The sequence below is a fragment of the Pan paniscus genome, chromosome 23 (assembly GCF_029289425.2).
Source record: "Pan paniscus chromosome 23, NHGRI_mPanPan1-v2.0_pri, whole genome shotgun sequence".
Classification (NCBI taxonomy): domain Eukaryota; kingdom Metazoa; phylum Chordata; class Mammalia; order Primates; family Hominidae; genus Pan; species Pan paniscus.
This window is the reverse complement of record NC_085927.1, coordinates 49,593,824-49,619,666: the sequence shown is the minus strand read 5'-3', so window position 1 is coordinate 49,619,666 and position 25,843 is coordinate 49,593,824. Positions and strand designations below refer to the sequence as shown.

The 25,843-nt window shown below is 37.6% G+C and overlaps 1 protein-coding gene and 1 pseudogene across 17 annotated transcripts in view; one reads left to right on the top strand and one right to left on the bottom strand.

The window, feature by feature from the left end:
• ENTHD1 (ENTH domain containing 1) overlaps positions 1-25,843 on the top strand; it is a 151,100-nt gene that overhangs the window by 120,819 nt on the left and 4,438 nt on the right. For 9 of the 17 annotated variants that reach the window (XM_003821621.5, XM_055106061.2, XM_055106064.2 and 6 more), the window contains one exon: positions 7,663-8,049. In XM_003821621.5, coding sequence (XP_003821669.2) covers positions 7,663-8,049 — 387 coding nt within the window. The remainder of the gene's footprint in view (positions 1-7,662; positions 8,050-25,843) is intronic. The other 8 variants (XM_055106070.2, XM_055106067.2, XM_055106075.2 and 5 more) reach the window with 1 other exon arrangement.
• LOC103786617 (mitochondrial fission regulator 2-like) lies at positions 21,960-23,132 on the bottom strand (annotated as a pseudogene).

Genomic DNA, 25,843 nt, shown 5'->3' with positions numbered 1-25,843 from the left:
TAGGTCAAGGTGGTTGATGTTAAGTCTTCTAGATCCCCGCTGATATTTTGTCTACTTGTTTTATCAATCACTGAGCAAAGGATGTTAAACTCTCTAAATATGACTTAGTTGGATTTGGCCAGTTCTTTAATTCTCGAAGTTCTTTTTTTTTTTTTGAGATGAGGTCTCACTATGTTGCCCAGGCTGTTCTCAAATTCCTGGGCTCAAGAGATCCACCTGCTTTGGCCTCCCAAAATGCTGGGATTACAGGCATAAGCCACTGCGCCTAGCTAGTTCTTTAATTCCGTCAGATTTTGCTTCATGTATTTGAAAGCACTGTTCTTAGGCATATATACATTTATGTTTGTGTCTTCCAGATGATTGGCCCTTTTGTCATTATGAAATATCCCTTTTTATCTCTACTAATACCATGGTCTCAAAGTGTATTTTATCTGATATTATTATAGCCACTCAGCTTTCTTATACTTATCGTTCCATGGTATATCTTTATAAAGCATTTACTTTCAACCCATTTGCAATTTTGTTTTTATAGGGTGTCTCTTGTATACAGCATATAATTAGATCTTTTTTATCCAGTCTGAAAATTTGTGCCTGTTAATTGCATTTACTGTGGTTATTGAAATGGTTGGCTTTACAACTACTATTTTTCTATTACTTTCTCCTTGTTTTGTCGGTGTTTGGTTCCTCTGTTCCTACCTACCTTTCTTCTTTTGAGTTAAGTCAATAATTTTTAGAATTCCACTTTACCTATTAGACTTGGTAGTTATACCAAGGGATTAAATTATACACCTTTAGGTATTCACGGTCTATTTAGAGTTAATATTGTGTCACCATTGCAACCATATAGGCCTATTTACCATCTCATCATTTATGCTATAGTCCAGGGGTCCCCAACCCCTGGGCCACGGACTGGTACCAGTCTGTGACCTGTTAGGAACTGGGCCGCACAGCAGGAGGTGAGAAGCAAGTGGGCTAGCATTGCCACCTGAGCTCCGCCTCCTGTCAGATCAGCAGCGGCATTAGATTCTCATAGGAGCACCCTATTATGAACTGCAATGCGAGGGATCTAGGTTGCACACTCCTTATGAGAATCTAATGCCACATGATCTGAGGTAAAACAGTTTCATCCCCAAACCATCCCCACCACACCCTGTTCTGTGGAAAAATTGTCTTCCACAAAACCAGTCCCTGGTGCCAAAAAGCTTGGGGACTGCTGCTGTAGTCGTTTAAACTATATTTACATTTGTTATAACACTCCACACATATTGTTACATTTTCTAAACAGTTACATATATTTTATTTTTAAAAAATTAAGAGTAAAAACAATCTTTTACATTCTCCTATATATTTTCCATTTCTAGAACTCTTTATTTCTTCCCAAAGATCCAACTTTCCATCTGGTATACTTTGTCTTCAACCCGAAGTACTTCCATTAACAATTCTTGTTATAAAGTTTTACGGGCAATTCATTCTCTTAGTTTTTGTTTATCTTACAATGTTTTGATTTTGCCTTCAATTTTGAAGAATATTGTTGCTGGATATAGAATTCTGCATTGACAGTTTTTTTTCAGCATTAAAAAAAATGGTGTCATTCTGCTATCCTCTAGCCTCTGTTGTTTCTGATGAGAAGTCAGTCATCATTCATCTCATTCTTCCCTTATATAGAATGGGTCATCTTTCTCTGGGTACTTTCAAGATTTTCATTTTTATGTTTGATTATCAGCAATTTGACTATGATGATAACAGGTATGGTTTTCTCTGAGTTTTTGTTTGTTTGTTTTGTTTTGTTTTGTTTTTTAACCAGATTTCTCCCCTTTCCAGTGCTGTGGTAGCTCTGAATCTTGTTTTCTGGTTCTTCAGGCCAGTTAAGACTGTGGTTTCAGCCCACTTTTAGCCAATTACTGTAGAGCTGGCTGGATTCAGGGTAGCAAGTTGGAAAAACAGCAAACTTCCCCAGCGTTCTCCGCCTTCTAACTCTTCTCCCTCTCCAGTTTCTGCCTATTTTTGGTCCCCCTCCTATGCCTTCAGGTTATTGGTTTCTTTACATTTTTTAATTTTCTGGCTGTTATCTACAGAAGAGTTGGTCCACTTGAAACTACTCTGCCATTATCACAAAAATATGATACAATACAGAGAATTTAATACAAAAGCATTAAGTATTAAAAACTGAAAGGGCAAAAAAAAAAAGAGTACAGGTTAAGCACACCTAATCTGAAAATTCAAAATGCTCCAAAATCCAAAAATTGTTTAGCACTACGTGATGCTCAAACATCATGCTCAAAGAAGTGCTAGTTGGAGCATTTCAGATTTGGGATTTTCAGATTAGGGATGATCAGCTGGCAGTATAATGCAAATATTCCAAAGTCTGAAAAAGTCCAAAATCTAAAACAATTCTGGTCCCAAGCAATTCAGATATGGGACACTCAGCCTGTACCAGGATATCATGGGTACAGGCTGATTTACTTGCATCCAAGGATATCATGGGTACAGGCAAATTACTTGCATCCAAGTCTGCCTTTTGGGGTATCCAAACTAAAACATGTTCAAATTGTTGCTGAGCAAATATATTCATGTTCATTCACTTATTGGGAAGCTACAATTTTCTAGACACTGTGAAATCGAACTGGTAACTTATATTATTAGTTATTTTTATGTGTTTATCATACATATACCCATGGTATGATCAAGGTAGCAACAGCAGGGATAAGTCACCAGCCCTAACGCTGGAGGAGTTATTCAAATTTAGAAGCTTGAAGAAGGGGCTCTGTGGGGTGGTGACCCAGGCCTCTTAGGATGGGGTGCTGGTTGGTGGGTGCTAATGTTAAGAGAGTATGATAAGGTTGCTTCTACAAGTGTTGGAAAAATGGAAACTGGCAAGAACGCATTCTTTCTATCTTCTCCACCGATGGAGTGGAGAAGTGTTGCAAGGGTGTTGCAGTCAGGAGCAGAGGACAAACAGGAAGGAGCAAGTCCTCTCTTCCTACTCTAACCTTCCCATCTCCCTCTAGCACCTCTTGTTGGCAGCACCTAACAAAAAGCTAACTGGCAAAGTATGAACATGGTATGTGGTGTCACAGCTCCAGTATCACAAAGCAAGAGTATAGAAGGGTGTGAGTATGAAGCTGACACAGCAGCTCAGTAGCTGCCACAGCCCATCCATTGCCTACTCAGCATCATACACGTTCTACACATATTTAAATTTCCGAGCAACAACAACAACCCTCTTTGTCTACCTAACAAGATACAACTATCTTTGAATGAAGATGCTGTCCCCAAAACAAAGCCACAAAGTTCTCAGACCTCTAAGATACCCAGTCCCCAATTCCTAAAACTTTCTGGAGTTATGTTGTGAGAATCAGTTTCCATCACATTGGCTTTCCCCTCTACAGGCATTTAGGTTTTGCTGCTTCTACTCCTCCACAAACTTTTCCTTTTCACAAAATTTGTTGACATTTCTTATCTTTTGTTGTCTCTTCTGTTCTATTTCCCCTCTGGTTGGTGCCTTTTTATTCCACTTCTGTCATTTCAATCGGTTTTGAGAAAGGAGGGGGAGTGATTATATCTTGTAGATGGTACTGTTGATGCCCCACCCCATACTCTCTTGGCCTTCCTCTGAGTACTACTGCAGCCTTGGTGACCAGTTCCATTTACACTGAAAGTACCTGTATCTCTCTTCTTCTTCACCCCGGAGCTTTCTCCAGAGCCCTTAGACTTGTTCATCCTAAGTGCAGGGTAGCCTGGAAGTTGCAGGGATTTAATGCCCAGAGTCAACCCTCAACCAGTGATAGTTAAGAGTTGTTGAAAAAATATTCCACCTTCTCATCCCTGGGAGGACAGTTCTGAGGCAACCCAACAGGAGTGGCTCTCATTTTCCCACAACAGTAAATTGCTTGTTAATATACTCTTTATTGACTTTTGTCCCTTCTTTGTTTTAACTTTCCCGGTCCCTCATTTGTGCTTCTTTAAATCACTGGCCAAATTACTTGCATCCAAGTCTGCCTTTTGGGTATTCCAAACTAAAACATGTTCAAATTGTTGCTGAGCAAATATATTCATGTTCATTCATTTATTGGGAAGCTACAATTTTCTAGACACTGTGAAATCGAACTGGTAACTTATATTATTAATTTTTATGTGTTTATTGTACATACACCTGTGTGTATATGTGTACATATACACAAGTTTGTGTGTGTATATATGTACATATACACAAGTTAGTGTGTGTATATATGTACATATACACAAGTTAGTGTGTGTATATATGTACATATACACAAGTTAGTGTGTGTATATGTATCTATCTATATATACATAATCCATACTTTGTTCATTGACAATAGGAATTCATCGTTCATTGGCATTAGTTCATCGACAGTAGGAATTGTGACTTCCGCTTGTGCATATCTCCTGCATTTAATACAGTTCAGTACAAACAGTGGGTACTAACAATGATTTCTTGATGGACCATTCCTATTTTTAGGCGTCAAATACAATATACATTGTTATACAGAAAATCAACATATAAAGTTGATATTAAATAATTTATAAATTAAGATATAGTTAAATTTAACAAACATTTGACACCTCCTATATGCAAAAGCATGATGCAGTTATAAAGTCAAAATGCAGGAACTTAATATGATATGTGATAGGCACTAAATAGCATATAATTAAGTGAAAAATGAGTTTATAGAAATATTACCTCAGAGAAGGGAGAGATTAAGATAGAGTGGTAGACATGATTGGAAATAGCTTCTAGAAGTAGTAGTTATTTGAGGAATAGTAGGGTTTAATAGGATTTAAATAGATGGAGAAGAAGAGGGTATTCCAGGATGGGGAATCAGTGGTGATGGTCAAGAGCCCTGTGTTAACATGGAGAATGAAGCTAAATGGACGTAAATGCTCATGGCGTGTGAAGTGACAGGGAGAATGGCCTGACTGAGGGTTTGTTTCCTGTTGAATAGCAACAGAAAGTAAGCAATGAAGGGCCTTTGAAACCCAAGGAATTTGGACTTTCTCACTGACACAAGAGGCAATTTTTGAAGGATTTTCAAATATAAACTATAAAGTAGTAATTGAATTGGAGAGGAATAATTTGACGCATTGCATAGACAGCAGGGGTGGATGAAGGCTGATGGAAGAGAAACCTGGTACAACTTGCTTTCTAGAATCTTCAAGACTCTTTAGCTTTCTGTATAAGTAAACATTTTTCTCTTTGAAATAATGTACTATCCATTTCAAATCATTATTTTTCATTTGGCTTCTTCTAGGTCATAGTATTTGATTCATTTAAAAAGTTAGCAACTTTAGCAAAAGTCCAAGCAACCAAAAGATTGCAGCCTATTCTTCCTGGGCTATTGGGAAAGGGGGTGGGTAGAAATGGAATGACTTCTGTCTGGTTTGCTTCATTGAATTTTAAGGATTTGTTCATTTGTTTCATTTTAAACTTTTTTACTAAACCTTAAAATGGCAGCCATACAGACAACTTTATGCATCTCAATTTTGAGATTTAGATTAAGTATTGTGAATATTTTCATCAGAAAGTTCTGGTCATTCTGAAATGTCCTAGTTTAATATTGCTAAATTTTAAGATGATCTTATTACATATAGAGCAAAACATTTTTGTCTTGTTTTTCTCACATGTAAAATGAAAGTCAATGGAAAAATATTTAACTAAAATTCACTTTTAATGAATGATTTGATGTAAATGTGATATGCAAAGTCACTTTGAAATACCATAAATCTAGTAATCTAGTACTCAACTAGGAATATATTCATTTGGGTGTTTTGTTTTGTTTTGTTTTGTTTTTCATAGAAATGGGGTCTCACAATGTTGCCCAGGCTGGTCTCAAACTCCTGGGCTCAAGTGATTTTCCCACCTCAGCCTCCCAGTAGCTGGGACTACAGGCACTGCGCCCGGCTTATATTTGGTATTTTTAACAGACTTTCAATCATCTAAATATAATTCAGTCATATGCAAATTAGGAATATTTTAGGAGAGGTTCTTTTCATCTACCTATTTCCTTTAATCATTATTAAGCAGTTAAACTATATTCAGTTTAGAAAAATGAAGGCGTTACTTTTTCTTTCATCTTTGTGCTTCAGTTTCCCTTGCACCCAATGAGCATTCATTGAACCTGTCCTCTGGGAATGGCACTGTTAGGTGCTGACACACGAAGATGACTCCTTGCAAGGTCTCCTCAAGGAGACTTTTGTCAGGTAGGGGACAAGATAAATGAGATATGAAGTGTTATAATTACTCACAGAGCTTCAAACAGGACATGTGAAGATAGACAATAATAGGATAGGGTGAGGAAAGAAAAGGGTCAGGGCAAGCTTTAAAGAGAAAGTGATACTTGAATTGAGTTTTAAAAGATGAGAGGATGGAAGAAAAATGGAATTTCTGGTGAAGATAGTAATGTAAGTTTCTTGAACTGTCTTAATTCTGTGGTACATACCAGCAGTATTTTTGCTAAGGCTAACCTCCAACTGCAGATGAAAATGAAAAGGAAGCTTTATAGAGACAAAGAAAAGTTTCTTTTCTTTAATAACTCAGAGCCCAAAAGTGATGAGGATAGCATGTAAATGTGCATTCTGAAGTATTTTATGACATACATTGTGATGTATAATCACTCGATAGTGAATCACGCAATTTCTGTGTCCTCTTTTGGGAGCTTCGAAAGATAGCCTCTTCCTTTGGCCCTCTTCTACCTCATTACGCTTCTCGTTTCATGAACACAACCTCGTAAAAATAACGGTCTTTCTTTTCATATCCCGGTTCAGATGGAGCTGTTACAGAGCAAGCCCTGGCGCTGAGGGTGTTCCTAAGAATTTGCATCTAGAAACTCGGACCAGGTCTATAATGCGTAGATTCAATAGACATTCCTGGATCAGGCCCACCTTCCGTTTCAGTTTCTTACAATTCCTTCAGTGTTTTCTATTTGTAATAAACATTGTTTGTTATATTCTAGGGACTATTTTATGTACTTTGGTGATATTAACCACTAGAATGGACAAAGATCTCCAGCCCAGTGGAACTTACATTTTACTAATTGTCAGAACAGCTCTGAAAGATTGTTTCCTTTCTTCCGTATAGACAAAGCATTTATTAAAATTAAGCTTCTACCTAAAGTACTGAGTTTCTTTAATGTGCCTTGTATATAGAGACTGTGTGGAAGAAGACATTCTTTACTTTTGGGAAGAAAGCTTTTCTTTTTCTTTCTTTCTTTCTTTTTTTTTTTTTTTTTTTTTGTAGCTGAGGGTTCTGTAAGGATAGACCAGTATGATGTGGCATATTTTCCCTAGTTTATCTTGTAAAAAAGATGAAAGTTGGAAAGTACTAAAAATATGGTGGTTTCAGCGACAGATAAGTGGGTGAAGGGAGAAATATTTAAAGACAAGTTATTTGAAGCTTTCCTTGCTTTGTGCTTCAGTGAGGAGAGAGGGAGAAGGCAGCTACCAAAATGACTAAGGCGTCAATTATAGCTTGGGTGTACTTTAAATAGGCAGAATATAGAAGCATAGTAAGAAAGCAGAAGGGCTAAATAGGAAAGAATTCTGTTATGACATTAAAAAATCCTATTTATTAAAATTGTAACAGATTTGAAATAGAGTATTTTCAGTTTTATTTTTTGATTATAGTTCTTATTTGTTCTTTTATAGATGCTGTGCCTACTCTCTCAGAAAATAGTCCTTCTGGGCAGACAGATGTGAGTTTGGACAAGAGATCAGATGGTATCCTTACAAATACTGTCACAGAAAACCTCTTGGAAACACCTTTAGAAAAGCAATCAGCTGCAGAAGGTCTTAAAACATTGACAATTTTACCAGCATGTTGGTCAAGTAAAGAGGAGTTTATCAGCCCTGACTTAAGGGTATCAAAGTCAGATTCTACTTTCCATAACCAGGCCTCTGTAGAAACACTCTGTCTCTCTCCCTCATTCAAAATATTTGACCGAGTGAAGGAGATTGTAATCAACAAGGCCTACCAGAAACCAGCACAATCCAGCATTCAGATGGATGATAAAATCCTCAAGACAACCACACGGGGTGAGTCTGCCAAACACACACACACACACACACACACACACACACACACACACGCACACACACACCAAAACAAAAAACCTCTTTTGAAGCATTATTTTACTTTTCTCTGCTTTCTGTCTCCTTTTTTGGTTCCCTCCTTTCACTCTTCATCAGTGATATTAAAATGTACATGCCATACACATACTTCTTAGTTGGGAAAGTCCCTCTTTTATTAAAGGGCTAATAGATAATTCATCACCGTGGGTTCTGAGTCCTTGGTTGAATATAAGTTCTGAGCAATTTTGGTGCAGACCAAATTAGAAGGAACTAGCGTGAAGTAAGTGCTTTCTGTTAGACATGTAGGTTACTTATTAAGAGATTATATGAAAAAGAATTGGTTATTATGTGTATTGGTGTATACACACACCCCCACATACACACGGGTGTATGTGTGCCCCTTTAAAAAGGGCTGTGTACTGATTGCACAAAAGGGGCAGGGGATCTTGTCTTTTTTATATTATATATATATTATAAAGATATAAAAAACATTAAGAAGATTGCAATATTGTTTAGACTGGGTAATAAAGGATAAAGCCAGTTGAGATTTCAGGTTATTGGTTCTCAGTTACTAAATCCTCTATTATATAATTATGCTTTCTACTTTAAAGTTTACTAGTAAAATAATAATTTTTTATGAATTTTTCAAAGACTAAGTAGTAGTTTTATTGGTTCTTACATATAATAGTGCTAACCAACTCATATAAATATAAAGCTTTTTAAATTTATTTATTTTTATTAGAGACAGGGTCTTGTTCTGTTGCAATCAATGCAATCATAGCTCACTGCAGCTTCAGACTCCTGGGCTCAAGCAATCCTTCCACCCCTCAGCCTTCCAAGTAGCTACGACTACAGGTGCATGCCACCACTCCTGGCTAATTTTATTTTTGTGTATGTGGAGGTGGGGTCTTGCTATGTTGCCCAGGTTGGTCTTGAACTCCTGGTCTCAAGTGATCCTCCTGCCTCAGCCTCCCAAAGCTCTGGGATCACAGGCATGATCCACTGTGTCTGGCCAATACAAAGATTTTAACGTGAATCTTTCAAACAGACTCAAACCCAGATCAAAAGTACATATAAATATAAACAATGGAAGCCACCATGTTGAAGGTAAAGAAATTTATATTGGTATTAGTAAGGTCAATGAGTAACAAAAGATTTTCCTTGGTGCTCTTTCAAGACTTTTTTGATACAGAATAGCCTAAAGGTAGTAAAACTGATTCTCAGTTTTGTCAACCAATTAACTTTTCTTCTGAGACTGCTGATGTGGAAACCTGTTAGTACTGGTTATGATGGCTCTGATGGCTTATGTGCCTGGCTGTCCCTGGGAAGTTGATACGTTTGGTTTTTTTATTTCATGAATACCACAAAAAGATCATTGAAAATACTTTTTGGTCGCTGTGAGTGTACCAAGTACACTTAAAATTTAGCGAGAAGTTCCTCTAAAACTGGTTAACAAGGAGAACTTTTTTGTCTGCTTATAATAGATAGTATTGATCTAATTCTACTACCAAAAATAATTATTAAATCTAGGAAATTATTAAAAGCTGGTTTGAAGTCATCATCAAACAACCAAGTAGAAAATACATAATAGGTTAAGATCCCAGGGGGAAGGAAATTGAGATGAGTCCCTCAGTCACCTTAGTTTCCCCACCTTGAGTCATTTGCCATTTCTCAGAGCAAGATAATAGAAGCTGAAGAAAAATCAGAGGCGTAGGCTTTCCACAGTCTCACTGAGCTTGGGAGACACGGTAGGAGTTTGAGCTTTCAAGGTGTCAGGGACTTGAAGGGCCTGTATTCCAGAGGGAGGGAATCACAGAGAAGAAATCCTAAAACCTTTTTGTCATTTCGAAACATTTGCCTACTGCTAAGCTACATGCGTTCAGGATGAGATGCCAAGAAACTAAATGGGAAGCAGCTTCTAAGAGGCCAGTGAGCTATGCAGAGATTCTGATGATTCTGATGATACAAGGAAACAAATGTTGGAGTTCAGGATATAGCAAATGGGAGGAGCCATGGGAAACACTCCAGGCTTTCCACTGGGACCCCTGGATAGGCTACACCCTAGGCCTCAGGACTATACTCTAGGAGTAAGGACAAATGAGAAGTTGAGCAGCCCTCACAAATACTATTAATAAAACCTATTTCACCTAGAGCAAAGTGATTGACTTGTATTCCATCTGCCTTCCAGAAGACAATTCAATCCTTTCCAGAGAGCTCTTAAAATTTTTCATTAAAAATTTTGACTTTCAACAAAAAGTTACCAAGCATACTAGGATATGAAAAAATGGCCAGAAATATAGGAGAAAAGTAGACAACAGAAACAGATCCACAGTAATCTAGATTCTGAATGTATAAGATAGGTAATTTAAAACTATGATTAATATTAATATGATCAAGAAGACAGGAAAGATGAAGAATTTCATCAGAATACTAGTATCTATTTTAAAAATCAAATGGACCTGGTACAGTGACTTGTGCCTGTAATCCCAGCACTTTGGGAGGCTAAGGCAGGGAGATTGCTTTGAGGCTAGGAGTTCAAGATAAGCCTGGGCAACATAGGGAGACCCCATCTCTACAAAAAAATATATATATATATTAGCCAGATGTGGTAGCATGTGCCTGTAGTCCTAGCTACCCTGGAAGCTGAGGCAGGAGGATCACCTGAGCCCAAGAGATTGAGGCTACAGGGAGCCATTATCATGCCACTGCGCTTTAGCCTGGGTGACACAGTGAGAGCCTGGGTGACACAGTGAGATCCTGTGTCAAAAAAAAAAAAAAATCAAATGAAAATTGTAGAGCTGAAAAATACAGTAGCTGAAATTAAGATTCTGAGGGTACTCTTCAGTCCTCATAGCCTGGAGTGTCAAAAGAGAGAGTTCGGTTCTGGCAGGGAAGCTGGAAAGTTATCAATGAAAACCTAAAAGAGGAGACTCAGAAGGGGCAAACCTCATTATTTGTGTATAAACTCTTCCCAAATTCTTGACCGACCACTAAACTATACGTATAGGGGGACCCCAGTGAGTCTGACCAGAAAAGAAAATCCTACTGGAAGCCAAAAGAACTGAGACGAGACCAGCTTTTGCTTACTGGAGTTTGAAAAGGCCAGGCAAGTTATCTTCCAACCAGAACAAAAATCAGTGTTCTTTAGAGGAGTATCACAGAATCCAGACACTTTACAATGTATCATCCAAATGTCCAGTATAAAGTTTTAAAAATCACTAGGCATTTGAAGAAATAGGAAAATATGGGTCATAATGAAGATATTAAGAGTCAGTAGAAACTGACCCTTAGATGACCCAGGTGTTGCAGTTAGCAGACAAATTCTAAAAGCAGCTATTACAAATCCATTTAAGAACTTAAAGTACTCACAACTAATGAACAGAAAGGAGCATCTTGGCAGGCAAATAACTGTAAAAAGGAATTAAATGGCAGTTCTGGAGCTGAAAGATAAATAATTGAAATGAAAATTTTACTGGAAGGGCTTAGCAGAAGATTAAAAATGAAAGAAAGAGCAAGTGAATTTGAAAATAGATCAATAGAAATCATCTAATCTGAAAAATGGAAAGAAAAAGATTAAAGAAAAAGAAACAGAGAGACTCAGTCTTGTGAAACAGTGTCAAGCAGTCTGACATTGATGTAATTGGAGTTCCAAAAGGTGAGGAAAAGGTTAGGGGTCAGAAAAAATCATTTGAAGAGATAATGCTCAAACCTCTCCAAATGTGTGAAAGAAATAAAGTTTCAGATCCAAAATGCCCAATGAATTTCAAACAGAATTAAAGAAAAAAACACTATGTCTAGACACATCATAGTTGGACAGCTGAATTCCAGAGGCAAAATCTTGAAAGCAGCAAGAAAAATTATCATATTACATGCAGAGAACCAAGAATATGAATGACACCTGATTTTTCATCATAAGCAGTGTTATACCAGGAGACAACGAAAAGTCATCTTGTAAGTGTTAAATGACAAAACCTATTAACCCAGAATTCTATATCTAGCAGAACCAAAAAATGAAGATGAAAACAGGACTTAATTCAAATGAATAAAAACTGATCATCGGGGAATCCATACTACAAGAAACACTGAAGGATTATTTTCAGCCTAATGAGAAATTATGCTAGTTACCTGAATCTACAGAAACGAATGATGAGCACTGGAAATGATAAATATGTGGATAAATATAAAATACTATGCATATTTTTTCTTCTAATTAAAAAGTACATGTAACTAAAGCAAAACTTATAATACTGTATTTTGCGGTTTAAAACATATGTAGATACATATTGCAACATAGCACCAAGAATGGAAAGTTCATGGAATTATACCATTGAAAGATTTCTATATTTTACATGAAGTAGTACAGTATTAACTATGATTAACTCATAAGTTAAGCATGCATATTTAATTACGCTTGTAGAAAGAATAGTGGTATAGCCAAAGTTCTACTGAGGAATTAATATGGAATAGTAAAAATATATTCGATCAACACAAAAGAAGAAAGGAGGGACAAAAACAGACAAATAGAAGGCAGATAGCAAAATAGAAGACCTAAATCCAAGCATTTCAATAATTACATTAAGTGGAAGTGGAATAAACTTTCCAATTAAGAGGAAGAGACTTTAGATTGGATAGAAAAGCAAGAGTCAACTATATGCTATCTATGAGGGAAGTGCTTTAAATACAAAGACATAAATTGATTGAAAGTAAAACAATTAAAAATATGTACTGTGCAAACAGCATAATAAAGTGGGAGTAGCTATATTAATACCAGACAAAACTGACTTCAAGACAAGGATTATTACTAAAAAAGAACATTTCATATTGATACATAGGTCAAAACATGAGGGATATACAGCAACTAAACGTGTGTATGTAACTAATAAAAGAACTTCAAAAATACATGAAGCAAAAACTGACAGAATTATAGGGAGAAATTACACAAATCTGCAGTTTTAATTTGAGACTTTATTATTCTCAGCAATTGATAGAACTAGGCATAAAAATCCATGAGTATTAGAAAGTATGAATAACTATTCAAAAACATTAACCTACTTCAAATCTCTAAATCACAACATCCAATCACTGCAGAATACATTATTTTTCTTTTTTTAACATTCTTTTTCAAGTGCAAAATGAACATTCACCAAGAAAGAACACATACTGCATCATTAAAAACAAAAAGTATTTTGAAATAAAGTGCGGTATGAAAACAAACAAAAAGTAACAATAAATTTCAAAAGATTGAAATCTTAAAAAAGTATGGTCTCTGGCCACAGCAGAATTAAATTAGAAATTGGTAACAATGAAATACATAGAAGAACTCCAAATATTTGGAAATTTAGCAATATGCTTCTAAATAATCTATGAGTCAAAGAAGAAATCTGAAGAGAAATGAGAAAATATTTCAAACAATGATAATGAAAATCAAAAAATGTGAGATGCATTAAAACTAGTAGGAAATTGCTAGAGGGAAAATTACAGCTTTAAATGCTTATATAAGAAAGGAAGAATGCCTTAAAAATCAGTAATAGAAGGTTCTAACTTAAGATGCTTGGAAAAAAGGAACAAATTAAACCTAAAGTCAGTAAAAGGAAGTAAACAACAAAAATAAGAATAAATGAAATAAAAAGATTAAAGGTGGCTCTTTAAAAAGGTTAAAATTTATAAACCCCTATTAAGACTGATCAAAAAAATAATTACAAATTACCAATTCTAAGAATTAAAGATAGTATATAACTAAAAAACCTATAGATTACCAAAAGATTATGAGAGAGTATTATGAACAACATTATGGCAATAGATTTCATACCTTAGTTGAAATGGATAAGACAACTGGCTAAAACTGACCTGAGAAGACCTTTGTGTTCGTCAGATAAGCTGGGGAAAAACGACATATAGATACACACATATACACAAACACACATATACATATATTATCAAAAACACATCACAGAGAAAACCTCAGTCCCCTATAGTCTTACTAGTGAATTCTAAGAAAGAAGTAATGATAATCATGTGCCAATTTTTTCAGAAAGTAGAAAAGGAAGGACCACCCAACTCATTTTATGAAGCTAGCATAATCTAATGCCAAAATCTGACAAAGACATTTCAAGAAAAGTAAATTATAGACCAATATTCCTCAAAAATTTACACAAATGTAGAAATCCTTAATAAAATATTAGCAAATCAAATCCAGCAACATAGAAAAATAATAATACATCATGACCAAGTGGGATTTTTCCCCGAATTATAAGGTTGGTTTGACATTTGAAAATCCGTAACTGTAATCTACCATATTAACAGAATCAGATGGAAATGATAAAATTATCTTGATTCATGCAGAAAAGCATTTGGCAAAATTCTACACTCATTTACAATCTTTAAAAAATTTAAGCAAACTATGAATAAGAGGGAACTTCGCTCAAGCTGATAAAGGGTATATATTTTTAAAGGGTATACTTTTTAGGCCAGATATGGTGGCTCACACCTGGAATCCCAGCACTTTGGGAAGCCAAGGCAGGACGATCAGTTGAGGCCAGGAGTTCAAGATCAGAGTGGTCAACATAGTGAGACCCTGTCTCTACAAAAAATTTAAAACATTAGCCAGGCATGGTGGCATGCGCCTGTAATCCCAGCTGTTCAGGAGGCTGAGGCGGGAAGGTCACTTGAGCCCAAGAGTTTGAGGCTGCAGCGAGCTATGATTGCCCCACTGCACCCCAGCCTGGGCAACAGAGCAAGACCCCCGTCTCCAAAATAAATAAATAAATAAAATGTTTTTTAAAAAGCCCTAATATGTACTGCTGACATAATTAATGATAAAAGACTGAATGCATTACCACTCAGATCAGCAACAAAGAAAGGATGGCTGCTGTCACCGCTTTTATTCAACATTGTATTAGAGGTCTTAGGCAGTGCAGTTAGGCCAGAAAAATAAATAAAAGACATATGTATTAGAAAGGAAGAAATAAAATGTTTTTATTCGAAGATGATAGGATTATCTGTGTGGAAGATCTCAAAGAGTCTGTCAAACAGGCTACTAGACCTAGTAGGTGAGTTTAGCAAGATTTCAGGATACATAGTTAGCATTAAAAAAGTATTGTCCCAACCTGGACAACTGTATTAGTCTGTTTTCACACTGCTATCAATAACTAAGACTAGGTAATTTATAAAGGAAAGAAGTTTAGTTGACTCACAGTTCCTCAGGGCTGGGGAGGCCTCAGGAAACTTAGAATCATGGTGGAAGGAGAAGCAGGCACCTTTTTCACAAGGTGGTAGGAGAGAGAGTGCATGAAGGAGGAACTGTCAAACACTTATAAAACCATCAGATCTCGTGAGAATTCACTCACTATCATGAGAACAGCATGGGGGAAACCACCCCATGATCCAGTCACTTCCCTCCCTTGACACGCGGGGAATACAATTTGAGATGAGATTTGAGTGGGAACACAGAGTCAAACCATATCAACAACATAGGGAGACCCTGTCCCTATTTTAAAATTTTAAAATTTTTTTTTTTTGAGATGGAGTTTCGCTTTGTCACCCAAGCTGGAGTGCAGTGGGGTGATCTCGGCTCACTGCAACCTCTACCTCCTGGATTCAAGTGATTCTCCTGCCTCAGCCTCCTGAGTAGCTGGGATTACAGGCACGTGCCACCATGCCCAGCTAATTTTTGCATTTTTAGTAGAGATGGGGTTTCGCCATGTTGACCAGGCTGGTCGAACTGCACCTGGCCGAAAATTTTTAATTTTTTTTTTAATTTAGCCTGGCATGGTGGTGCACACCTTGTGGTCCCAGCTCCTTGGGAGGCTGAGGTGGGAGGATCGCTTGAGCCCAGGAGTTCAAAGCTGCAGTGAGCTATTATTGCACCACTGGACTCCAGCTTGGGCAACAGAGTGAGACCCTATCTCAAAAAACAAACAACAATAATAAATAATTAGAAATTGAAATTAAAACAGTACCATTTACATTACAGTAGCATTTTTAAAAAACAAAATACTTAACAAAAGACATGTAAGACCTCTGCAGTGAAAACTATGAAACATTTCTGAGAGCAATTAAAGACCTAAATAAGTTGAGAAGATACACAGTGTTCATGGATTGGAAGACTCAGTATTGTTAAGATGTAATTTTTCTCCAAATAGCTCTGCAGATTCAATGCAGTCCCAGAAGGCTTTTTTTTTTTTTTTTTGGTAGAAATTGACAAGCTGAGTCTTACATTTAAATGGAAATACAAAGTATCTAGAATAGCCAAAACAATCCTGAAAGCAAAAGAACAAAGTTGGAGGACTCCTACTACCTAATTTCAAGTCTTACCGTAAAGCTATAGTAATCAAAATAGTGTGATATTGTCTCTATTGTACATATATTTTTGTATCATTTTTATAAATACTTTGAAGCTTTTATAAATGTTGAAATATCGACCCTCTGATTGAAATTTCTTGAACATCAGGTAAGGTGATTGGCTGAATAATAGAATAATATTTTCCTCCAGTCATTGCTGTGGTACTTAACTTGCTATGTAATTGCTTAACTATAATATTTTAACATTGATTTTTTAAAATATATGTGTGTGTGACCAGGTACCATGGCTCACGCCTGTAATCTCAGCACTTTGGGAGGCCAAGGCAGGAGGATCACTTGAGGTCAGGAGTTCAAGACCAGCCTGGTCAACATAGTGAAAGCTTGTGTCTACTAAAAATACAAAAATAAGCCAGGTGTGGTGACATGCCTGTAATCCCAGCTACTCAGGAGGCTGAGGCAGGAGAATCACTTGAACCTGGGAGGCAGAGGTTGCAGTGAGCCCAGATCACGCCACTACACTCCATCCTGGGTGACAGAGCGAGACGCTCTCTGAAAAAGTGTGTGTGTGTGTGTGTGTGTGTGTGTGTGTGTGTGTGTGTGTGAGAGAGAGAGAGAGACAGAGACATTGATAGGTTTAACAACATTTAACAAATTCTTAATAGGGTGAAATACAGTATTTCTCTGTTGATAAATTAAGGCTTGGCTCCATGACGGAGGGCCACAATTTGAAAGTTGCCTAGTTCCGCAGAAGAGGCAGCATGAGCCTGATAGGAGAGGATGGCAAAGCTCCCAGTCCTAGAGGGAGATCGGAGAATAAATCGAATGTCCCTTTAAACCTCACCATAAATTCAAGCTAGGCTCCTACTTGGATGAATAGCATAGTTGCTGATAGCACAGGCTCTGGAGTGAGATTGCCTGGGATCATAATCCCAGCCCACCCACTAAATGTGCAACCTTAGGCAAGACACCTGACCTCTTGCAGGTCAGTATCTTCATCTATAGAACAAAGATAATGATGGAACTACCACATTGAGATATTGTGGGAATTTAATAAATTTACAAATGCAAAGTGTGTAGAGTAGAACCTGGTGATAGGATAAGTGTAATGTAAAATTTGCTATTATTATTCAAGTGTACATATTTTTAATTCCACCTTTAGAACTGCAGAACCTCAGTCCCATCCTAACCCTCAAAATCCTCTCTAGTTGTTTCCAAAAGTACCCAGGAGTTTCTCATTTTATGCTCAGGAACAAGTAAATGCCTATCCTTCCAGAAAGGGCATTCCAAGCAAAGGAATGATGCAGAATTGTAACCAAGCAAAGAGATTCTGGGGAGCTCCAGTTCTCCATCAAGCAGCTGGAGTAGTTTGATCACTAGTACTCCCCAACTTAAACAGTGGACTGATCACCATGTTCTTAAAGCCCTGGGAAGCCTAGCTTCTGCCTCTCTAACCAGCCCGATATTTTCTCAATTTGTCAGATAAACCATCTTGCTTCACCACGGTTGTTCCCTCTGACCAGAACACTCCCGGCCCACCCATTCTCCTGGTTCACTCCTACTCATCCTTCAGAGGTCAGCTCGAATATCACTTCTTTAAGATTTCCTGACCTCCTAGGGTATTTCAAATCCCCCTAACCATATGCTATCTTAGTACCCTATAATTATCCTCATCACACTGTCATTCTAGTTGACTGCATATGTACTGTTATTTAATATATTAATATTTCTTCCCAACTGAAATGTCATCTTCATGAGAGAAGAGACCGTGTCTGCCGTTTCTTATTGCATCCCCAGCAGCAAACACAGTAGCTTGCACATAGTCAGTATTCAACATTTAATAAGTGAACCAAAGGCAGCTTAGTAAAGCAGAAGTGGAAAGTGTGCATGAAGAAGCGGTAGAAGAAAACACTGGAAAATTAAGCCAGACAGATGATAGGAGCTATGTGTGCCAGGTTAAGAAATTTGAACTTTAATTTGAAGACAGTGCTGGTCAGTAAAGGTCTTAAGCTAGGCTAATGACCTTGTTTTAGGAATGTGAAATGCTGATCTGGCCGGTGAAATTGGAGGTGAGGAACACTTCAAAGGCTGTTATAGAAAACCAGGTGAGAGGTGTTAGACAACAGAGGGTGAGGTAGAGGGAGATAGCCAGGAGCCTTAGGTGGATCACGATCTGAGAGAGGTGAACTAGAGTCAAGAATCCAGAAAGAAAGAGACTCACCCCATCTGGAGGGCCTGTAAGGAAGGAGGAAAAAGGATGTGTCAGATGTGAGGGAAGGGTTTGTTGTTACTGCTTGTTATTTGTAATAAATAAGATGTATTGAGCCTTTGTGTGCCATACACTGTGAGTAATGGCCTCAGTTTCTTCTCATCAGAGGTCACCTGCCAAGCCTGAGGGATGTGAAGTGGTATAGGGACCATGAAGAGAACGCTTAGGTTTAGAACAGACACTGTAGAGAATGGAAGAAGGAGCTGGCAAGATGCTGGGAGAGCGTGATTGGTGCCACCCTAGTGTGCAGAGGCCTGTGGTTTTCTCCAGTGGGACAAAGCAGCCTGGGCACAGGAATGAAAAGGGTGGATATTTAAATCAAAATAGAATTAGGGCAGTGGGTGGCAAACTACAGCCTCTGGGCCAAATCTGGCTCACTGCCTGTTTGGTAAATAAAGTTTTATTAGAATACAACCATGCTAATTTGCTGTTTTTGTGCTGCAACAGGCAGAGTTGAATAATTGCCACAGAGACTATATGTCCCACAAAGCCCAAAATATTTGCTATCTGGTCCTTTACAGAAATGGTTTGCTGACCCTTGGATTACAAGTTAGCAGGTAAGGCAGAATACATGGCAGCAAGGAAGTGGTAAGAAAGTGGTTGAAGGGGTGGAGAATGGGGATCTAGACTGGTTAAGAAAGGAAGCAAAGCCAGGCAGGCATTGATAGAGTGGGAGAAAATAAGAGGATTTTCGTTGCATCTGTTCTCTCAGTGAGGCCAAAGTATCAATACGTTAAAAAGAATGGGAGAGCTGGAAGTAAGCGAGAAGAAAAGTAATTTTGGAAAACAGGTTTCAGAGGAGGGCAGTCCTGAGTGATGACATGTTCTAGGGACTACTCAGAGGAATGGCTGAAGGTCATTGCGGTGAGGAATTCAGGAAACAGTGAGGCCAGGATGGATGGCTAGTCTCCATGGACATTGGCGTCACTCAGGGTGATGGAGAATAGAGAAGATAGTGTCTGTGTTCCAGTTTTGTTTTAAGAAGTATTTGTTTATATGAAAGGTCCAGGTCTGGCATTATAACCTTTTCGGAGATAACGAGTTAGGAAAATTAAAAAATTCTTGCACGCTCATATTTTAGTGGATCTCAACTATCAGGAAAGTGAAGGCAGCCACCTACCTTAATATTTGTACCAAACAAGAGGGATGTATTTGCTGCTGCAACCTCATTTGATCTTGATACTAAATAACTCTGTTCTTGGAACAGCTCATTTCTTCCCCTCAGTTTAAATTTTAAGTTATTTATCTGTAGCTCAAACTATTCTTTCAAGTTATTAGATACTTGATCATGTACACAAGAAAAGGAGGAGGAAGCTAGTAGATTCTTGGAAGCTAGAAATGGTGGCAGACAGCCTTCAGTATATTTTCATAAGCCACAGTTATAGTAAGTATGTTCAGCTACACTGGTCTTGGCTTTCTAATTTTTTTGGAGGAAAAAATTCAGTATTCTACACTTTCTCATATTGGATAGTGGTAGGCATTGTCACTGCCTTCATCCTTTTTTCCTATCCAATTGGCTTTGTTTTTTACCATGGTCTTCACTAGTAGTTCTTCTAGATACCTGTTTTTCAGTCCACCTTTGAAAGTGAAAGAAATCAAACTTGACACACACACACAAGACCCATTAACCATGCACTTTTCCTTTTTGTCTGTAAAAGGCTTCAGAGCCAGAAACTAAGGAAAATGGTAGAAAACAGTTCTGCAAAGTGTCTTGGCAAAGCCTGAGTTACTGGTCAGGCTGGCTCAGAAGCATAGTGCAGAGTAGAGTTGAAGGCAGCCTTCATCATCCCTCCAGGGAGGCAGCCCCAGCAACTCTTGTAGTATACATCTCCTGCCTGCTGTTTCACAGGCAAAAAACCACACCTATTTAATTTCCAAAGCTTATACTTTATAGGTAAGTGAGAAAACTCATCTTTAATCCAATTTTCCCAATTAAAATTTAGCATAAGTGATTAAGAGGTTTCCTAAATCTATTATTTTATGTAGCATATTTATAATGACATTAAATTTCCAAATGTTACACTTTTTAAAAATTGAAATATAATTAATGTACCATAAAATGCATCCTTTTAAAATGTATGATTTAGTAGCTTTTAGTGTATTCTCAGTTGTTAAATCATCACCACTAATTCAGAAACACTTTCATCACTGGCTAGAAGTCCTACACTCATTAGCAGTCACTCTCCATTCTTCTTTCCCTCTAATTCGCATCAACCGCAGATCTTGTTGTCTCTATGTATTTGCCTATTCTAAACATTTCATATAAATGGAATCATGCAATATGTGGCCTTTTGTGTCTGGCTTATTTCACTTAGCCTAGTATTTTCAAGATTCATCCATGTTGTAACATATATCAGTACTTCATTGCTTTTTATGGCTAATTCCATTGTAACAAGATATATATAGATACAGATAGATAGAAAAATAGAATATAGTATATAGTATACCAAAAAGTATATAGTGTATAGTATACCAAAAAGTATATAGTATATAGTATACCAAAAAGTATATCTATTTCTCTCTCTCTTCTATAGAGATCTGTCTCTCTTCTATAGAGAGAGAGAGAGAAACAAAGCTTTCTCTCTTCTATAGAGAAATAGATATGCTTTTGGCTATTACAAATAATTCTGCCACAAACATTTGTGTAAAATGTTACATTTTTATTTTTTAAGGCTCATGTATTATACACTCTACAAAAGAACAGAGTATAAATGTAGTAAAGGACAAAGGAAACAAAAATGACAGGCATACACATTTACATAGCAAGTATGGACAAAACTTGTCAAGATTCTTTAAATACTTCTACTTTTAACATTTAACAGTCAAAATCAGTTTCTACAAATAATTTATTGTCTCAGCAAGAAGTTTTAGAAGACTCAACCTATGTGATTCAAACTATGACTGTCTTAATGAAAAAAGTTTAATTTTATCCTCTTTGAAAATCTCCAAATTGCTGGAAGCCAAGTAAACCAGATCAGTACCAATTTTTAAAAGATTCAAAGGCTTTTAAGCCTGTGACTTCTCAGGAAGTCATAATTGCTTAGAAAAATTATTCAAAGTATGTGTTCAGCTTTTAATTATATTAACATGCAAGAAAAAAACATCTGTACATCTAATTATCATCAGTAGCCAGTTGATTGCTGGATCTTCCAAAACCAGAGACAAGTCTTCTTAAGAATCAAGGCTTTTCAGACCTCTCCACTAATACATTGCAGTATGCAGACTTTGTTTAACTTCGTTTAACAGAAGAGAAGATCCTTTGAAGTGTAGTGGAAGACAGGCTGACATATTTCTGTGGTCTCTCCTTCTAAGTGTAGACACAGCTTTTGTTGCTGATACCTTGGTCAACAGCCTTTGTACTTATCAGTTCTTCCTTAGTTCACTGTCCTTCTGACTGAGAAATGTGATGTCCAAATGTTGAAGTTTCTGGACAAGAAAATGGAGAAGGCTCCTAAGATCTATTTTCTTTCTCAAATGAATCATCTTTTTGAAATGCAAATTTCTGCTTAAGTGCATGAGACGTTAAAGACATCGGATCCCAATATGAATTTTTTATTTTCCTCTTATGAATGGGTCTGCCACCAGGTGACTGTTCAACTGCACAGAGCTTCACTTTATTTATGTCCTCTAGAACATCCAACATGTTTAGAACATCTTTATTTCTGTGGCTTTTTGGATGATGACTATACTAGCACCTGGGTGCTGTTTGTTCATTTCAGTAGCTGGATTATCTGAGTCACAAATATTATTAGATCCTAGTTGTATGGGAAGAAAACATGGAAGCTAGAGAGAAGAAAACTGAGGAGGAAGTGGTAGTGGAGGAGAAGAAAGCATTGAACTTGGAAACTGATTTTTATTATGTTAAGGCTCATTATACACTCTACAAAGGAACAAAGTATAAATGTAGTAAAGAACAAATATATATGTGTGACTCCCCACTCAGCTGAACAGCCCCTGATGATGGCATTTGTCCCAAACTAATGGGCCCATCATTCAAGCCAAAGGAACTAGAATTTGTACTGTTTTTCAATTCCTGCATTTCCAAAATTGCAGGAATCTGAGAGTGAAGAAAAGTTAGCTCATCTTCAAGGGCACCTATTTTTTTTTTAATTGTAGCTTCATTTACAAGCAGATCATTTTTCACTGGTTTGTTGTGTTTTAGAGCAGATGACACTGGATCCCAAACTAGTTGCAAAGGATGGACACATTCCATTTTCTCTTCATTTTTCCATATACTATTTTGAAATCTGAGAAAACTGGCTTCCTCAACATTTGCCACACACAAAATATCAGCAAAAGATGAAACAATAGATCCAGAATTGTCAGAGTCTACAGAGTTCAAGAACTGGATCAACTCAAAATTGTGCCTTCAACAAGGTTCTAACAGAAGCATTTCCTCATTAATATGAACAGTATTCCTAGTTGATCCATAGCCTTTATTTTCCCAAGTCAGCAAAACCTGATCTATAGGAACACCAGAATATTCACTATGAGAGACACTGATGAAGCAAATACAGAAGCCAATTCAAGGAAGCATTGTCAGTTTCCTGGTACCTTTCTCTAAAACTGGCCTTCCGGCAACTACCAGAATGGCAAATGGAGGGCATTATGAATCCTGTCTCGGAATCCTCCATTGAAGAGGCACTGATCCTGGTCCAGGAGTACGCAGACATCAACCTGGTGTCTGCTCGCACACCTTGGCTTGCAGGCCACAGGCAGTAACGATGACCTCACTGAGGGGTGTGAGATCAACCCAGTGCCCAGCCCTGGAACCCCTCGCTCAGCCAGGGTAACTCCCTAGGCGGCATGGTTGCCTCCTCCTGTTCCCAGCCAACCTATCACCGGTCCCGAGGACAGGACCCCTCAGTGTTACATTTTAAACCATGGAACAAAATCAGAATATTTTAATTTGTATATAGTTAACTTGACAGACATTGTATATCAGCTAGGAAAACTGAAAGAGGTGAATTGGAGAATGACAAAAACTTCTCTGTTTTACAGTGAACTATTTAAAGTGTTTAGTTGACCAAAGACCTTCTGCTTACAGAAAGATTTATATCTCTAGCTCATAAGAGTTTTTAATTATTTCTAGAAATTTCTCAGTTTATTTTTGCAGCACAGTTCTAAATGCTTCTAAAATGGAAAGTTTTAATATCACGATTAACTGGTCCAATATTATTTATGAGTATAATAAGTTAAAGTTAACACATCAGCATTTGGAATAATTTCATCAGGGCTATCTTCAAGCAAGCCCAACATTAACTGGTGTGCGTATATCACACAATGAGATTTTTAAATACAGCGATTTATTGTAGCTTATTTCGGTTCTGCTGAGTAGACTGTGTGAATGTTAACAAGAGACCCAAATAACTTCTGTAGTGAGCCTGGGCAGGAGAACTAAATGGGCAGTGAGGATGCACCCTGGAGAGCAGCTTGAAGTATGTGTACAGCTGTGGAGTGTTTGGAAACAAAAGTAAATTGGTATGCGGCAATTATAGATGAAGTGGCTTTTTATAAGCAAAAGCATCATGTAGCCTATGACTCAAAGCTGCAAAACTGTAAACAATGATAAGCGATTTCATCAGCAGTTGTAGTCATAAGGCAAAAGAAAGGTGGCTAAATAGTAGAAAGCAGTGGGTCCCAGACTTTAGCATACCTCAGAAACACCTGGCAGCTTGTTACAACTTAGTTTTCTGGGCCCAACCCCCCAGTTTCTGATTTAGTAGATCTGGGACCCAAGAAATTCATTACTGACAAATTCCCAGGTGATGCTACTGCAGTCACATTTTGAGAACCACTGGCATCAATTTAAATACCAGGTTTTTTAGTCACAGCATATATATGTGACTAACCTAACTGTGTATCTTTAAAAATATACGATAACATGGGGGCCAGGCTCAGTGGCTCACGCCTGTAATCCCAGCACTTTGGGAGGCCGAGGCGGGCAGATCACGAGGTCAGGAGATTGAGACCATCCTGGCTAACACAGTGAAACCCTGTCTCTACTAAAAATACAAAAAAAAAATTAGCTGGGCGTGGTGACAGGCACCTGCAGTCCCAGCTACTCGGCAGGTGGAGGCAGAAGAATGGTGTGAACCTGGAGGTGGAGCTTGCAGTGAGCCAAGATCGCGCCACTGCACTCCAGCCTGGGCAACAGAGCGAGACTCCATCTCAAAAAAAAAAAAAAAAAGAAAGAAAATGATATTAATATTTTACTCAAATATTATTTCCGTCTTGGCCTACTTAAAATGTTTCTTATTAAGTTATTCTTTCTGACTAGAAGGAACCCAAATTCTATTTCTAGAGTCTTTTCTTAGTACTTTAACAGATATGTTTTGAGTCCTAGAATCTTTTTTTTTTTTTTTTTTTTTTTTTTGGAGACAGGGTCTCACCCTTCTGCCCAGGTTGGAGTGCCCTGGCATGACCACGGCTCACTGCAGCCTCAAACTCCCAGGCTCAGGTGGTCCTCCCACTTTAGTCTCCCAAGTAGGTGGGACCACAGGTACACGCCACCAGGCCCAACTAATTTTTGTACTTTTTGTAGAGGAGGGGTTTCACCATGTTGCTCAGGCTGTTCTCAAATTCCTGGGCCCAAGCTATCCTCCCACCTCGACCTCCCAAAGGGCTGGGATTACAGGTGTGAGCCACCATGGCCAGCCGGGTCCTAGAATCTCATCAAGAATAGATAAGTTCTGTAAAGTGATGCACCGATCTTGCCTCAAATATCCCTACCAAATGGTTATTCAGGCTGTGCATGAGCTCTGAGCATCTCTCACCATTATTATTTTCGTGTGTGAAGAACCATGACAATGAGAAAGTTTTTTCTTAATTAAGTGGGCTAAAATCTGTTTTCTGTAAGTTCTACCTGTTGATCCCAGTTCTAGCTCCTGCAAACTATGAGTAATGGAAGGTATTATTATTAAGGTTTTCTGATTGTCTTCAAATAATTAGATATAGCCTCTCATCCTTTTACCATCTCTTTTCGGGTAAAGATTAGCATATCCATCAACCATTTCTTATAGATAAGATGTCAAGTCCCCTCACTGTCCTGGTTACCTGCCTTCTAAATTTTATACTCAAAATTTAACATAATTCTATAATACAGTAAAAATAATTCTAATGTAATAGAATTGTGTGGAAGTATAGAATTGTGATTAAGATCATATTCTATGACATCAGAGAAACTTGAAT